At 41.6% G+C, this 18,613-nt stretch overlaps 1 protein-coding gene across 1 annotated transcript in view; it reads right to left on the reverse strand.

The window, feature by feature from the left end:
* Positions 1-7,848: 7,848 nt before the first annotated feature.
* The window catches only part of CD226 (CD226 molecule), a 79,438-nt gene continuing 68,673 nt past the window's right edge, over positions 7,849-18,613 (reverse strand). Inside the window, exons 5-6 of the mRNA XM_040432355.1 lie at positions 13,641-13,707; positions 7,849-8,314 (exon numbers count right to left, since the gene is read on the reverse strand). Of these exons, the coding sequence (XP_040288289.1) occupies positions 8,234-8,314; positions 13,641-13,707 (148 nt within the window). The 3' untranslated portion in view covers positions 7,849-8,233. The remainder of the gene's footprint in view (positions 8,315-13,640; positions 13,708-18,613) is intronic.

Consider the following 18,613-nt stretch of genomic DNA (forward strand, 5'->3'; position numbering starts at 1 on the left):
TGTCAAACAGGGGGTATTCTTCTGAAGAGGCCTACAGGATTCTGACCCAGTCGGATGAGGAATGGGAACCCTCATCTGACTAATCTAGCAGGTCAGAATATGAACCTGTAGAAAGCAGTGGCTCTCTGACCCAAAGTTCGGACGAGGAGGTCCCTGATAGAACCAGGCGTACCCGGCCCCGTGTCGCTAGACCACAGGTTGCGCAGGATCCGCTTCAAGAGCAGCAGAGTGGGGCTGGCGCTGTCGGATCACGTGGTGAGGCATACACCAGCAGCATAGCCCTCCCTGGACCTAGTACCAGCACTGCCGTACAACATGGTAAAGTGGCGAGCACCAGAAGGGCAGTTGAAGCTGGTACGGTGGCACGTGCAGTAGTTACCCCGTCGCAGCCACCGCACAGACAGGCCCGTAGAGCCCCTAGAATCCCTGAGGTGCTGGCAAACCCTGATTGGCAGTCACCAACTTCAGCCGCACCATTAGTTCCCCCTTTCACCGCCCAGTCTGGAGTTCGGGTTGAGACTGCTCAGATCGGTTCGGCCCTGGGATTTTTTGAGCTGTTCTTGACTGCGGAGCTCTTGGACTTAGTCGTGGCAGAGACAAACCGGTATGCCACACAATTTATATCCGCCAACCCGGGAAGCTATTATGCCCAGCCTTTCCGGTGGAAACCAGTCCAAGTTTCCGAAATTAAAATTTTTCTGGGCCTTCTCCTCAACATGGGTCTAACTAAAAAGCATGAATTGCGGTCATATTGGTCCACGAACCCGATTCATCACATGCCCATGTTCTCTGCTGCTACAGGGAGTGCAGAATTATTAGGCAAGTTGTATTTTTGAGGATTAATTTTATTATTGAACAACAACCATGTTCTCAATGAACCCAAAAAACTCATTAATATCAAAGCTGAATATTTTTGGAAGTAGTTTTTAGTTTGTTTTTAGTTTTAGCTATTTTAGGGGGATATCTGTGTGTGCAGGTGACTATTACTGTGCATAATTATTAGGCAACTTAACAAAAAACAAATATATACCCATTTCAATTATTTATTTTTACCAGTGAAACCAATATAACATCTCAACATTCACAAATATACATTTCTGACATTCAAAAACAAAACAAAAACAAATCAGTGACCAATATAGCCACCTTTCTTTGCAAGGACACTCAAAAGCCTGCCATCCATGGATTCTGTCAGTGTTTTTATCTGTTCACCATCAACATTGCGTGCAGCAGCAACCAGAGCCTCCCAGACACTGTTCAGAGAGGTGTACTGTTTTCCCTCCTTGTAAATCTCCCATTTGATGATGGACCACAGGTTCTCAATGGGGTTCAGATCAGGTGAACAAGGAGGCCATGTCATTAGATTTTCTTCTTTTATACCCTTTCTTGCCAGCCACGCTGTGGAGTACTTGGACGCGTGTGATGGAGCATTGTCCTGCATGAAAATCATGTTTTTTTTTGAAGGATGCAGACTTCTTTCTGTACCACTGCTTGAAGAAGGTCTTCCAGAAACAGGCAGTAGGACTGGGAGTTGAGCTTGACTCCATCCTCAACCCGAAAAGGCCCCACAAGCTCATCTTTGATGATACCAGCCCAAACCAGTACTCCACCTCCACTTTGCTGGCGTCTGAGTTGGACTGGAGCTCTCTGCCCTTTACCAATCCAGCCATGGGCCCATCCAGACTCACTCTCATTTCATCAGTCCATAAAACCTTAGAAAAATCAGTCTTGAGATATTTCTTGGCCCAGTCTTGACGTTTCAGCTTGTGTGTCTTGTTCAGTGGTGGTCGTCTTTCAGCCTTTCTTACCTTGGCCATGTCTCTGAGTATTGCACACCTTGTGCTTTTGGGCACTCCAGTGATGTTGCAGCTCTGAAATATGGCCAAACTGGTGGAAAGTGGCATCTTGGCAGCTGCACGCTTGACTTTTCTCAGTTCATCGGCAGTTATTTTCCGCCTTGGTTTTTCCACACGCTTCTTGCGACCCTGTTGACTATTTTGAATGAAACGCTTGATTGTTCGATGATCACACTTCAGAAGCTTTGCAATTTTAAGAGTGCTGCATCCCTCTGCAAGATATCTCACTATTTTTGACTTTTCTGAGCCTGTCAAGTCCTTCTTTTGACCCATTTTGCCAAAGGAAAGGAAGTTGCCTAATAATCATGCACACCTGATATAGGGTGTTGATGTCATTAGACCACACCCCTTCTCATTACAGAGATGCACATCACCTAATATGCTTAATTGGTAGTAGGCTTTCGAGCCTATACAGCTTGAAGTAAGACAACATGCATAAAGTGGATGATGTGGTCAAAATACTCATTTGCCTAATAATTCTGTACAGGGTGTATGTCCAGGGCACGATTTGAGGCCATCCTCCGTTTCCTGCATTTTAGCGACAACACCACCTCCCGTCCCAGAGGCCACCCAGCTTTTGACCGGCTCCACAAAATTCGGCCCCTCATAGACCACTTCAACCAGAAATTTGCAGATTTGTATACCCCCGAGCAAAACATCTGCATAGGCGAGTCCCTAATACATTTTACCGGGCGCCTTGGCTTCAAACAATACATCCCAAGCAAGCGTGCCCGGTATGGGGTCAAATTGTATAAGCTCTGTGAAAGGGCCATAGGCTATACCCACAAATTTCGGATCTATGAGGGAAAAGATCAGACCCTGGAGCCGGTCGGTTGCCCTGACTACCTGGGGAGCAGTGGGAAGACAGTCTGGGTCTTGGTGTCACCCTTTTTTGGCAAGGGGTACCATCTTTATGTGGACAATTTCTACACAAGTGTGGCCCTCTTTAGGCATTTGTTTCTAGAACAGATTTGCGCCTGTGGCACCGCGCGAACTAGTCGCGTGGGCTTCCCCCAACGGCTCGTTACCACCCGTCTTGCAAGGGGGGAGAGGGCTGCCTTGTGTGACGAAGAACTGCTCGCGGTGAAATGGAGAGACAAGCGTGATGTTTACATGCTCTCCTCCATTCACGCAGACACGACAATACAAATTGAGCGAGCAACCCATGTCATTGAAAAGCCCCTCTCAGTCCACGACTATAATTTGCTCATGGGAGGGGTGGACTTCAATGACCAGATGTTGTCTCCGTATTTAGTTTCCCGACGCACCAGACGCTGGTATAAGAAGGTGTCTGTATATTTAATTCAATTGGCTCTGTACAATAGTTTTGTTCTCTACAGTAAGGCTGGGAGAACAGGATCCTTCCTCAAATTCCAGGAAGAGATCATCGAGAACCTCCTGTATCCAGAAGGTTCCGTGGCCCCATCCACCAGTGTAGTTAGCCGTCTACACGAGCGACATTTCCCCAGTGTCGTTCCTGGTACCTCAACCCAACCGTCACCCCGAAAAAGATGTCGTGTCTGTAGCAGGAGTGGAATAAGGCGTGACACCCGCTATTTCTGTCCTGACTGTCCTGACCACCCTGCCCTATGCTTTGGAGAGTGTTTCCGGAAGTACCACACCCAGGTACACTTAGCATAGGGATTGCATCTCACAGGACAGGCACACAGGGCTATTAGGGCCCTTTTACTCACAGCTGCTGCAAACCTCTCCTTTCACCTGGGATAAAGTGCATAACGTACTTCGCCACATCTTTGGGCGATTTGCGCTTTGCACATTGTCCCATGGGGAAGGAGAGGTTTGTTCTATAAAGGTAAAAAAAACGAAACAAAAAAAAAATTACCGGTAAGTAAAAAAGTTAACGTTCAGTTAAAAAAGTTAAAAAAAAGTTTATATGTTCTGTTCAAAAGTTAATAAATTTATTGCGTTGCGGCCTGGTTTTTTCTTTTTTGTTTTGTTTTTTTTACCTTCCAGGTGGACCAACCGATCGACTAGCTGCAGCACTGATGTGCATTCTGACAGAAGCATTGCGCTGCTGTCAGATTACACGCAAGTCGGTGTATGCGGCGCTGCAAGACGAGATTTCTCCTCTGCAGTAAAAGATACGTTTGCCGAAGCATATGAGCTGAGGAGGTGGCGGTGTTCATATACTTTGGCAAACACTTTGTATATATAAAAAAAAAAATCCCCGCAAGGATTTATTCATCCACATCGATTGATGTGAATGGAGAAATCTGGTTTGCCAGGGCATATGAGCTAAGTGGGTATGGATGTTGGGCGGAGCTCCTATGTCCTGGCAGACGCCTTTCCCCTCCTTTTTCTTTTTTTGGCAGAGATTTTTTCATCCACATTGATCGATGCGAATGAAGAAATCTGTGCCGTTCATTTTTTTCTTTCAGCCCAGAGGCTGAACGAAAAAAAATAATCTCATTACCCGTATGCTCAATATAAGGAGAATAGCAGAAACTCCTAATGCTGGGCATACATGTAATGATTGCGGAGACCCTCAAATGCCAGGGCAGTACAAACACCCCACAAATAACACCATTTTGGAAAGAAGACACCCCAAGGTATTCGCTGAGGGGCATATTGAGTCCATGAAAGATTGAAATTTTTGTCCCAAGTTAGCGGAAAGGGAGACTTTGTGAGAAAAAAAACAAAAAAATCAATTTCCGCTAACTTGTGGCAAAAAATTTTTTTTTCTATGAACTCGCCATGTTCCTCATTGAATACCTTGGGGTGTCTTCTTTCCAAAATGGGGTCACATGTGGGGTATTTATACTGCCCTGGCATTTTAGGGGCCCCAAAGCGTGAGAAGAAGTCTGGTATCCAAATGTCTAAAAATGCCCTCCTAAAAGGAATTTGGGCACCTTTGCGCATCTAGGCTGCAAAAAAGTGTCACACGTGGTATCGCCGTACTCAGGAGAAGTTGGGGAATGTGTTTTGGGGTGTCATTTTACATATACCCATGCTGGGTGAGAGAAATATCTTGGTCAAATGCCAACTTTGTATAAAATAAAATGGGAAAAGTTGTCTTTTGCCGAGATATTTCTCTCACCCAGCATGGGTATATGTAAAATGACACCCCAAAACACATTCCCCAACTTCTCCTGAGTACGGAGACACCACATGTGTGACACTTTTTTGCAGCCTAGGTGGGCAAAGGGGCCCACATTCCAAAGAGCACCTTTCGGATTTCACCGGCCATTTTTTACAGAATTTGATTTCAAACTCCTTACCACACATTTGGGCCCCTAGAATGCCAGGGCAGTGTAACTACCCCAAAAGTGACCCCATTTTGGAAAGAAGACACCCCAAGGTATTCCGTGAGGGGCATGGCGAGTTCCTAGAATTTTTTATTTTTTGTCACAAGTTAGTGGAAAATGATGATTTTTTATTTTTATTTTTCTTACAAAGTCTCATATTCCACTAACTTGTGACAAAAAATAAAAACTTCCATGAACTCACTATGCCCATCACGAAATACCTTGGGGTGTCTTCTTTCCAAAATGGGGTCACTTGTGCGGTAGTTGTACTGTCCTGGCATTCTAGGGGCCCAAATGTGTGGTAAGGAGTTTGAAATCAAATTCTGTAAAAAATGGCCGGTGAAATCCGAAAGGTGCTCTTTGGAATGTGGGCCCCTTTGCCCACCTAGGCTGCAAAAAAGTGTCACACATGTGGTATCTCCGTACTCAGGAGAAGTTGGGGAATGTGTTTTGGGGTGTCATTTTACATATACCCATGCTGGGTGAGAGAAATATCTTGGCAAAAGACAACTTTTCCCATTTTTTTATACAAAGTTGGCATTTGACCAAGATATTTATCTCACCCAGCATGGGTATATGTAAAATGACACCCCAAAACACATTCCCCAACTTCTCCTGAGTACGGAGATACCACATGTGTGACACTTTTTTGCAGCCTAGGTGGGCAAAGGGGCCCACATTCCAAAGAGCACCTTTCGGATTTCACCGGCCATTTTTTACAGAATTTGATTTCAAACTCCTTACCACACATTTGGGCCCCTAGAATGCCAGGGCAGTATAACTACCCCACAAGTGACCTCATTTGGAAAGAAGACACCCCAAGGTATTCCGTGAGGGGCATGGCGAGTTCCTAGAATTTTTTATTTTTTGTCACAAGTTAGTAGAAAATGAGACTTTGTAAGAAAAAAAAAATCCTCATTTTCCGCTAACTTGTGACAAAAAATAAAAAGTTCTATGAACTCACTATGCCCATCAGTGAATACCTTAGGGTGTCTACTTTCCGAAATGGGGTCATTCGTGGGGTGTTTGTACTGTCTGGCCATTGTAGAACCTCAGGAAACATGACAGGTGCTCAGAAAGTCAGAGCTGCATCAAAAAACGGAAATTCACATTTTTGTACCATAATTTGTAAACGCTATAACTTTTACCCAAACCATTTTTTTTTTACCCAAACATTTTTTTTTTATCAAAGACATGTAGAACAATAAATTTAGAGAAAAATTTATATATGGATGTCGTTTTTTTTTGCAAAATTTTACAACTGAAAGTGAAAAATGACATTTTTTTGCAAAAAAATCGTTACATTTCGATTAATAACAAAAAAAGTAAAAATGTCAGCAGCAATGAAATACCACCAAATGAAAGCTCTATTAGTGAGAAGAAAAGGAGGTAAAATTCATTTGGGTGGTAAGTTGCATGACCGAGCAATAAACGGTGAAATAGGGTAGGTCAGAAGTGTAAAAAGTGGCCTGGTCTTTAAGGGTGTTTAAGCTATAGGGGCTGAGGTGGTTAATATAATTATTGAAAGAACAGGTTAAAGTTTGTGCAGGTGTGTTTTTTTATGCAACATGTGTCAAGTTAAGAATTGCTACATCTGTCCACTAGGTGCCTTATGAATAATATATTTTTTCAATAAACAGTGTCAACCAATCAGGTTTCAGCATTTATTTTTCCAGAGCAAATTTGAAAGTCAATGTACAGGGTGAGTGAAAAGTCTCAGGAGACCATTTTATATCAGAAATGAAAGAGAAAATGAAATATCTGAATACCCCAGCAAGTAATTGGTGAGCGTGAATATCTTTTAAGCTATGTCCAGAACATGACTGCCACCTTGAAAGCTGCCATATTGGATCAGGGCAATTTTTTCCAATGGGAAGGGGTTCATGTAGCATATCAAAGAATTTTCTCAGAAATCGATTGCCACAATCAGATTTGCTATATCTGTTGTGGTTCAAAAGTTATCAACACAAAAAGTTTAAAACTTCAAAGTTCTGTGTTTAACACAATGAACAACACATTGAACACATAAAACAGCTGTGTATCACAGGGAATGTTCCTGGTTGTTTTAACTTTCTATGTTGGAAACCTTTGAACCACAAAAGATATCGCAAATCTGATCGCGGCAATCGATTTCGGAGAAAATTCTGGTCTTCTCTGATATGCTACATGATCCCAATTCGCATTGGAAAAATATGCCCTTGATCCAATATGGCGGCCATCTTTTGTACATGTATTTCCCTTTTGTTTCTGAAGTACAAGGGTGTCCTGAAACTTTTGACTCACTCTGTAGTTGGCTGAATGCATGGCTATTGAATACAGTTACTGAACCTATTATATGAATTGCTTAGTTCGCAGGGATCACCAGTGGGTTCTTCCATAGCTTTGAAAAAACAAATGAAGATTAACCCTTGAGTCTACTGCATTGCATCCATTGATTATGCATCTCATGGGAACTTTAGATAATGAGTCTCGAATTTTTGGGGTTTTATGCTAAATCCAGGATTCAGAATTGTTGCTGATTTCAAGAATCAGGTCTCCAAATAGCAGCCATTAGCCTTCATAGAGTTTACATGCAAAATGTAACGAACACTAAGCTACAATGGGGCAGAAATAGTGCACTACCAGAATATAAAATGTGTATACCATCAACCGACGAGCCTCTAAAGTAAGCTGGAAATGATTACACAATGGTACACTGAAGTACAGAATCGTAGTACAAAGTATATGAGAGTAGAAATGAATGCACGATACAGTAGTTCTTTGTTTCTATTTTATCATAGTCCCCGGGGCTGTAATATACTACAATGACCACCATAGAGCACCTAGTTGGACATGTATTTCAGGAATATTTTAATGACAAATCTTTTCTAACAGATTTTTGAACATCCTCTATTGAAAGCCAGTACATAAGTGTCATGTGCTGAGGGACATACTAAACCGCCATCCTATAGAATGTATATCCTCTTAAGTAGAGAGTTGCCATGTGTGGAAATATTCAGTTTTAATCATATACAAATGTGTATAAATAAGAATTTAATTTTTTTAGCTGTTTTAGCTGTCCCATTGTCACACATCTTATACCACTAATAAAAGCATCTAAAGAATCCTTTTCTATGTCCATGATTTTGAGAATGATGAATTAGGCACAAAATTGGCATACGTGTGCTCTTCATCCACAGTTTCTATGTCAAGCTGAAATATATAAAGTAAATCTTGTCAGAAAAAACAGCATATGAAATATTATAAGTCCTAGTCAAGTGCAAGGATTTGTCCTAAATGCCTTCTAGTAAATGACCTACATGCATATTCTTAAAGGGCATCTGTCAGCAGAATCAAACCAATTAAACCAGGCATACTGCCTGGTAGGACTGATCCACCTGAGTGAAACAACCACTGTCTCGCTAAGAACCGAGGTACTGTTTTGTAGAAATTAGCCTTTGATTCCATATGTTAATGAGGCTTCAGTGTACTGATCGGTGGGTGTAGTCCATCACAGAACCTCCGCAGCTCCTCTGGATTCCCCTTTAGCCACTCCCCTTGAGTGACAGGACCAGGAATCCTCACTGCCTTCCTGCCTGGTCCTGTAATCCCACACATGCCCTGGGGAATCTTCAGTTGGCGCATGTGCAGTACATCTCATTTCCCCTGATTTTGAGATGCTAACTGTGCATGTGCCAATTGACAATTCACTGGTGCAGATGTGGCATTACAGTGCCAGTGAGGATACCTGGCCCTGATATCTCTCTGCAAAAACAGAAATAAGAGTCCCTACACACACAAAATTGCATTGGTGTTTTTTTGGTAGAGCTTTAAAAATGCCAGAATAACCGCATTTTTTGTTTAGTTTTCTTTTTTGGGGGGCAGGGCTATCAGTGTTTTTAGGCTTTTTTGTGGTATTTATTTCACGTGTTTTCTCTGCGTTTTTTTGCAAACTGTGTGTTTGCCACTAGCTTTTATTCAATGCTGTTTTTCCTCAATAAAGAAAGTGATGTGAAATCACCTTAAAAAATGCCAAGAGCTACAGCATGCTGTGGTTTTAAAAGAAACCAGGAAGAAAAAAAACTCCACCAAATTAACAAAAACACCAGTAGCAAAAAATATATATATATACAGTACAGACCAAAAGTTTGGACACACCTTCTCATTCAAAGAGTTTTCTTTATTTTCATGACTATGAAGGCATCAAAACTATGAATTAACACATGTGGAATTATATACATAACAAACAAGTGTGAAACAACTGAAAATATGTCATATTCTAGGTTCTTCAAAGTAGCCACCTTTTGCTTTGATTACTGCTTTGCACACTCTTGGCATTCTCTTGATGAGCTTCAAGAGGTAGTCCCCTGAAATGGTCTTCCAACAGTCTTGAAGGAGTTCCCAGAGATGCTTAGCACTTGTTAGCCCTTTTGCCTTCACTCTGCGGTCCAGCTCACCCCAAACCATCGCGATTGGGTTCAGGTCCAGTGACTGTGGAGGCCAGGTCATCTGGCGCAGCACCCCATCACTCTCCTTCATGGTCAAATAGCCCTTACATTTAAAGTTTTCCCAATTTTTCGGCTGACTGACTGACCTTCATTTCTCAAAGTAATAATGGCCACTCGTTTTTCTTTACTTAGCTGCATTTTTCTTGCCATAATACAAATTCTAACAGTCTATTCAGTAGGACTATCAGCTGTGTATCCACCTGACTTCTCCTCAACGCAACTGATGGTCCAAACCCCATTTATAAGGCAAGAAATCCCACTTATTAAACCTGACAGGACACACCTGTGAAGTGAAAACCATTTCAGGGGACTACCTCTTGAAGCTCATCAAGAGAATGCCAAGAGTGTGCAAAGCAGTAATCAAAGCAAAAGGTGGCTACTTTGAAGAACCTAGAATATGACATATTTTCAGTTGTTTCATACTTGTTTGTTATGTACATAATTCCACATGTGTTAATTCATAGTTTTGATGCCTTCAGTGTGAATCTACAATTTTCATAGTCATGAAAATAAAGAAAACTCTTTGAATGAGAAGGTGTGTCCAAACTTTTGGTCTGTACTGTATTTTGTGTGTCCTGCGTTTCAGACTGTAGTAACAGACCAACTGATTTCAATATTAACATTAAGCAGCTTCATAGAACTGTACTGTAAAACTATACAGCAGGTGCTAGCACTGAGAGAGAGATAAGTCAAAATAAGTGCTTGCTCTGCATCAGTGCAGTTCCTAGGTAAAGTTTCTCTCAGGGCGAGTGTCAACCCCTTCCCCCCATCAAAACTGCTCGATGAAATCATATCAGAAGAGTACTTGCAACCGTCTCACCATATATATATTTTTTCTGGTTAACACAAGATTTATTGAGAGCAAAAGAAAATCATAAATTACTGCTTAAACTGCTAAAAGTCGCAGGCAGAGTGGTGCAGGAGAACTGCAGTATAAAGGAAGGCAATACCCTTAGAAGAGTAGTCATGAAATACAATCATCAATAATGTGCAAAACCAAAAAACTATCATGTTAGCATTTAATAACTAACTAAAACCCAATCACAGCAGGTCTCAACTAGCACACAAGTAAATGTTCAAAAACCAAGTAACATATAAAACCAGATTCAAAGCATAGATGGCAAGGCGGATTACTGTATACTGTACATAAAATGTATGGAGGTTACACCATGCCGGACAATATAACCTCTGTGCAATGCTGTACAATAAACAGTATAACCCCTACACAGTGTAGAGGTATACTGTATATTGTGTGGCACAGTGTAGGCTATATGTGTATAACATAAACATACTCCACATGAAAACTTACAATTACTGGGCTTGGCCCTTGGGTATCTCGGACACCACTTCCACACTTGGCTGGGGGGCTCGGTGGAGCTGATGTTGTGCTTTATCCTAATGAGAAAGATTTCATAATAAGAATTTGGAGAAAGGGCAGAGGGATAGCAGAGCAGGGAGAGGCTGGTGCTGCTACTAGGGGGTCATACCATGGGGGAGTAATAAAGCCCACCATAATGCCCCCCCCAGTAGAAATAATTCTCCTTATAATGTGCAAAACATACCCCCTTGTAATGCCCCCAGTTGAGCTAATGTTCCCATAATGTGCCAATATAAAATACCCCTTCTCAGTGCCCCCGTAGATGACCCCATAGTGCTCCTCTCCCCCTTCCCCATAGTACCCACCATAATGTGTCCCAGTATAAAATGCCCCTATATAGAGTCCCCATATAAAATACCCTTTCTTTTTAGCCTCAGTAGATGCCCCTATAGTGCCACCCAATAATCTGCCAGTAATAAGTGCCCCAATAAATGCCCCCAATCATGTGGCAGTAAGATGTGCCCCCATAGATGCCCCCTAATCATGTGCCAGTAAGATGTGCGCCCATAGATGCCCCCTAATCATGTGCCAGTAAAATGTGCCCCCATAGATGCCCTCCAATCATGTGCCAGTAATAATAGCCCCCCCACCATCATGTGCCAGGTGCCAGTAGCCAGAGTGCCCCCCCTATCATGTGCCAGTAGCCCACTTATGTGCCAGTCGCCCCCCCCTATCAAGTGCCAGTAGCCCCCCTTATGTGCCAGTAGCCCCCCTTATATACCAGTAGCCCTCCTTATGTGCCAGTAGTCCCCCTTATGTGCCAGTAGCCTCCTATCATGTGCAAGTAATCCCCCTTATGTGCCAGTAGCCCCCCTTATGTGCCAGTAGCCCCGCTTATGTGCCAGTAGTCCCCCTTATGTGCCAGTAGCCTCCTATCATGTGCCAATAGTCCCCCTTATGTGCCAGTAGCCCCCTTATGTGCCAGTAGTCCCCCTTATGTGCCAGTAGCCCCCCTTATCTGCCAGTAGCCTCCTATCATGTGCCAGTAGCCTCCTATCATGTGCCAGTAGCCCCCCTTATGTGCCAGTAGCCCCCCTTATGTGCCAGTACTCCCCCTTATGTGCCAGTAGTCCCCCTTATGTGCCAGTAGCCTTCTATTATGTGCCAGTAGCCCCCCTTATGTGCCAGTAGCCCCCCTTATGTGCCAGTAGCCCCCCTTATGTGCCAGTAGCCCCCCTTATGTGCCAGTAGTCCCCCTTATGTGCCAGTAGTCCCCCTTATGTCTGTGCCAGTAGCCCCCCTTATGTCTTTTCCAGTAGCCCCCCTTATGTCTGTGCCAGTAGCCCCCCTTATGTGCCAGCAGCCCCCCTTATGTGCCAGTATTTATATATATATATATATATATAAAAAAAACTTATACTTACCTCCTCCACAATGCGATGCAGGCCTCTCCCGGCCTGTGTCCCTCGCTGGCTCATGCGGCGCGATGACATCATCGCGCCGCCTGCACCGGCCTCTGATAGGCTGCCGGCCTAGTGCTGGCAGCCTATCAGATGAACAGGGAGGGGACACACCTCTCCCTCCCCTGCCGCAGCACAGACATTTGTATCGCTGTCCTGAGGACGGCGATACAGATGACTATGGAGATGAGTGAGCACTTCCACAATGGAAGCGCAGCGCTCATCTCCTGCTGTGCCCTGCTGGCGCCCCCCCCCCTTCTGACAGCGCCCCGGGCGGCCACCCGGCCCGCCTGGTCCAAGAAACAGCCCTGCTCTGCATGCTGCCCCACTCATTGTGCCCCCATAATGACTGTTTTTTTTCCTATGATGTCAATCATCATCTGAAGGTGGAAGAGGGGGGCACCGTGCATAGTGAGCATATCATTGGACTCATCTCTCAAGTGCATGCTGCACAATTTTAAAGGTCAGTTCTAGAGATGAGCAAAGCTATGAAAACTTAGATTTGGCTGCTTCGCCGAGTTTCACAAAATTACTTTGTCACGAAGCGCATTTCTTTGTAAGTAGCTGGCACAATAATGGGGAATGGCGATTGCGATGCCTCCATCATTGATCCCCTCAGATGCCGTGGTCATCACTGATCGCAGCATATGATATGAAAAATGAGGGCTTTCAGGGGTTTAAAATATTATAATACTCACCTCATCCTTTTTAGCATGAAGAGGCTGCAGGGCCATTTGATTGAAGATCCTGCACGAAATCTGGCGAGGCATGATGATGTCATCACGCTGTCAGCTGAAATCGTGTGTCACTATGCTATGCTACTTTTAGAGAGGGCAGCATAGGGGAGCAGACAAGTTCCCTTTAAATCGCATTTTATACTGTCTTATTCAAACTTAAGGCAGGCATGCTCAACCTGCAGCCCTCCAGCTGTTGCAAAACTATCAGCCTATAGCAGGGCATTGTGGGAGTTATAGTTTTACAATAGCTGGAGGGCCGCAGGTTGAGCATCCCTGCTTAAGGTATTTGCACATCAGCACAAATCCAAAAAGCAAGGGATCAAACACATCATTTTAGGATAGTGGGTGGGGTCACTTAAATTAAAATCCTGATTTTTTTTTTTGTGTGAAGGAAATGTGCATGTGCCTTCTATTTTAAGAAACTAATACTGAACAAGATTACAAAAGGGCCTTCAGGCCTTATTCTCTCCACACCATGACCATATTGATTGTCTTATTGATTAGTAGCCCTGTTACCTGAGGATATGTAGAATTGAAGCTGACGTTTACTTGTTTTACTTGTATTCTCTTGTTATTCTGTCTCCTAAATAAAATTAAAAAAACTGAGATTTAATACAGAATATAACTGTAAATCCATTATACTGTATAATGCTATTATAACTGTAAATAGATAAGAGTTATATGTAGGAAATCTTATAGAAGGATCTTTGTTTTACTTCCTATTAATGATATCACCATATCCAAAGACATATTATCAACCACTATAATAGATGCTATAAAGATTTTATAAATGAAATATATGTACCTCCCTGTTCCAGTGCAATTCTCTCTTTCTCAAAGGGGTTGTCCCACAAAAGATATTCTATTTTTCAAACCAGCACCTGAATATGAATATGTACGTCATTACATATAACTAAAAATTTTGGATAGCCACTGAGTTATTTAATAAAATGTATCTTTATAGCTCCACCTGCTGTTTGTTCTTTTTCTTATTTCTCTGTCCACCTCACAGAGGTGGATGCACATGCTCAGTTACATCCTGCAACTGCCTTTTTAGCTGTTATATAGGGAGAGAGCTGCAGAAGAAAGGACACCTGCCAGCTTGAAATAAATCAAGAAGAGCAATTGGAACAATGTATGGGAAGATCTCTGGAACCATGTGAGGTACAGGGCTGGTCCTATGTTTGATTTAAATTTCTTACATTATTCATGGGACCCTTTAACCACTTCCCGACCGCTCACTGACTATAAACGTTCTGAAAGGTCGGGTTTATCTCTGATCGGACGTTTCTGAACGTCCTTTTAGAGATGGCAGCTGCACGCAAATCGTGCAGCTGCCGAGCGGGGGGCCTGCTCCTCAATGACAGCAGGGAACCACACAGAGAAGGCAAGTGTCCCTGCCTTCTAGATCTTTGTATACACAGCGCTGAACGAGCGCTGTGTATACAGCTGAGGAAGTGATCTGCCGATTCCTGTCCTGGCCCGGTGGTCATGTGACCGCTGGGGCCAGAGGAGTGCAGGAGGATCTTCGACAGACCTCGATCAGCCCTGCACTGATGGTGTACAGCACAGTATTATGCTGTACAGCCTCTCTGGGGGGTGTATTTCCACTGTAACTGGGGATACTATGTCAGCCCCAGTTACAGAAGAAATCAATAGTTTAAAAAAAAAGTCGTGTATGGGACACAAATTGTAAAAAAAAAAGTTTCACATTTAAAAAAAATTCCCCCCAAATCCGTTATTTGAAAAATTTTAAAAACATAAGAAAAAAAGAAAATAGACATATTTGGTATCACCTCGTCTGCAACGACTGGCTCTATAATAATATCATATGATCTACCCCATCAGGTGAACGCCAAAACTGATTTTTCAGTTAGGTGACCTCCCAAAAAACATAATGTTAATCAATCAAAAAGTCATATGTACCGCTAAATAGTAGCAATAGAAATGTCATCTCATCCCACTAAAAATTAGCCCCCACACAAGACTATAGCCATAAAAATAAAAAAATATGTCTCTAAGAAAATTGCAACAGAAAAACTAAAGTAAAATTTAAAAAAATACATAAATAATAGACATATTTGGTATCGCCGCATCTGTAACAATTAACTCTATAACAATAGAGCATGATCTACCCCATCATGTGAACGGTGTAAAAAAAAAAAAAAAATTATGCCAAAACAGCTTTTTTGTCACCTCATATCAATCAATCAAAAAGTCATATGTACCCCAAAATGGTAGCAATAAAAACGTCACCTTGTCTCGCAAAAAAAACAAGCCCTCAAACAAGACTATAGCCAGAAAAATGGAAAGAAAATATGGCTCTAAGAAAAAGCCAACACAAAAACATGATTTTGCTTTCTAAAAATGTTTTTATTGTGTAAAACGTAAAAATTAAAAACTAGACATAGTTTTGGTATTGTTGCATCCGTAATGACTGGATCTTTAAAAATATCACATGATCTAACTCATCAAGTAAACGGTATAAATAATTTTTTTTAAATTACACCAAACAGTTTTTTTGTGACTTCACCTCCCCAAAAATTTGATAAAAAGCAACCAGAAAGCCAAATGTACCCCAAAACATTGCCAATAAAAACTACAGCTTGTCCCGCACAAAATAAGCCCTCACACAGCTCATTCAACAAAAAATAAAAAAAAGTTATCGCTCTTAAAAACACTGTATCGCTCTTAAAAAAATTCCATGTTAGAAAATCCAGATGCCGCTCCCTCCCTTCTGAGCCCTGGCGTATCCCCAAATAACAGTTTATGACCACATTTGGGGTGTTACTGTATTCAGAAGAAAGTGGGTAGCAAATTGTGGGAAGATATTCTCCTGTTATCTTTTGTGAAAAGGAAAGTTTGGGCCTAAAGCACCATTTTCTTGTAAAAGAAAAAAATATTATTTGTCATTTTCACACCCAAGTATTACAAATTCTATGAAACACCTGTTGAGTGAAGTGCTTGCTACACCCCTTAAAAATTTCTTGAGTGGTGTAGTTTACAAAATGTGGTCACTTTTGGGGGGTTTTGATTGTGGGGGAACCTCAAGGTCTCTTCAAATGCAACATGGTGCCCAAAGACCATTTTAGCTAAATCTGCCCTCCAAAAACCATATTGCGCTCCTTGCCTTCTGTGCCCTGTGGTATGACCAAACAGTGGTATACGACCACTTATGGGGTGTTTCTGCAAACTGCAGAATCAGGGTAATAAATATTGAGGTTTGTTTTGTTGTTACATTATTAAAATTTAAAATCTGCTAAAAAAAGTGAAATTTTTAAATTTCACTTCTATTTTTCTTTAATTCCTATGGAATACCTAAAGGGTTAACAACATTTCTAAAACCAGTTTTGAATAGTTTGAGGGGTGTCGTTTCTAAAATGGGGTCATTTATGGGTTGGTTCTATTATGTAAGCCCCACAAAGTGACTTCAGAACTGAACTGGTCCTTAAAAAAGTTGACTTTTTCAAATTTCAAAAATTACATTATTTTTTATAAAGGTAAAACATATTGACTCAAATTTACCATTAACATGAAGTACAATGTGTCACGAGAAAATAATCTCTAAATGGCTTGGATAAGTCAAAGCGTTCCAAAATTATTACCACATAAAGTGACACATGCCGATGCCGACAAAGACGATGCCGGCTGCGCGAACAAGAGGATGAGGTGAGTTAATTAAGGCGTTCACCTCAAGCATTGCACCCGCACGGAAAACTCGCCCGTGTGAAAGGGGCCTTATCTTTGCATTTATCCATATGAATATCAGTTACCTTCTGTATAAAGTGTGTGTAATGTCAAGTACTGTATTACTGTGTACATTTTTATAGATACATAATACATGTGCACTTTCCACTCAGTGTCTTAGATTAAATTAGAGGTTGGACACTTGAGGACATGTATAATAATAACATTTGCAGAATAATATGATTTCATAGAGGTCACCCAGGACAAAGACTGTCAAGAAACCAAGGCTTGTTAGAGATTGATGTAGGAGAAAAGGTATAAACTACTAACTGGAGGTAGTATTAGAATAGAGAGGCGAGATGATGAAAGGTTCAGATAATATACCGTAATACCTACAGCATAGATACAAAAGTTAAAGGTTGATTTAAAATGGTTAAAATAAATTCCTTAATAAAATAATATAAATCGTATCAGCCAAGGGTCAAGTAGCAATTTCTTAGCTTATAAAAAGCAATCTGCATAACTGCAGTGTTCCGGTTGCCGAATTTTCCTATATTGCATTTTTAACACTGAAGGTCATACAACACATATCTGCAAAAGGCAGTGTCTCTTACGCTTCATGACCACTGCTAACACGCTATAATTGTTTTTTCAGACTAATGGTTTATTAAATATTTTATGAAATAGGTAAGTGTTTGTACACGCATCGAGGGGTTTATTCTGGAAAAAAGATTAAATAAACTCTAAGCTCAGAAGGGACACAGAAACTGGTGCACTGTCTACTGAGAAAGTTGACCACAAGAAAACTGGTAAAACTGTCTCTTGCGCTCTCTTACATGTGGATATAAATAATTTTTAATCTTCTCTTCTTGGCATGGCATCTCCTGTCAGTCACCGTGCATATATTTTTTAATGCTATTTCCCCTTAAAATTGGACTTAAGTAAAATTTTTCCATACATGTTACACATGCAGGGGATTTAGAAGGCTGAGATCTGTAGAGATAATTGAGGAGTCCTCAAACTGTTGAGCGGCTTCTGCAGTCTTCTTGTCTGCTAAGTAAAAAAATAAAAATCTATTTTTGACTCAATGACCATGTTTTAGCGGAGCTGGTCAAGAACAGGCAGGGTCAGCGATGAGAGTGCTTGCCTGTCCTTGTTTGGCTCCACTAAAGCCTGGCATAGCACATTGGTCCAAGTGAAATGCATCCTCAACTGGACTGAGATCAAGCCATGGCTTTTGCAGATTTTTTCATTTTGTTTTGGCTTTAACATTTATTTCCATGATTATCGAAGCAGCATCATGGCAAAACTACAGAATTTTACCATGATTTTGATGTACTTTATTTTACCACAAATGTGTGAATTTACCCTCACACTATGCTTCAGGTCATATAAGTTTTAGAGAATTTTGTTAAATCTGCACTCCCTGTAAATCACATCCTGACACATTTGTCAGCAGTAAAATCATTAATAAATACAAGGGAACTGGTTACATTAGCAGTCACATATACCCATGCCCTAATGCTACTGCCACCATGGTAGACAGCTGAGATGATATGCTGTGAAACATGACCAGAACCTTTTCTGCTCCATACTCTTTACTTATCATTATGTAAAGAAATATATAAAATACTCTTATCAGTATATAAAAAGTTGTTCCAGCACTGTAAAGGTTTTAGGTGTTATTTGGCATGCTCTTGTCTTACTATTAGTTTATATCCTGGGGAACAAGTTCTACATTTACTCAAGTGAAGTATTCTTTTTATTGACTTTGATATTGATATGCCTAAGTCCCCCATTCA

Source organism: Bufo bufo, chromosome 5 (assembly GCF_905171765.1).
Source record: "Bufo bufo chromosome 5, aBufBuf1.1, whole genome shotgun sequence".
NCBI lineage: Eukaryota > Metazoa > Chordata > Amphibia > Anura > Bufonidae > Bufo > Bufo bufo.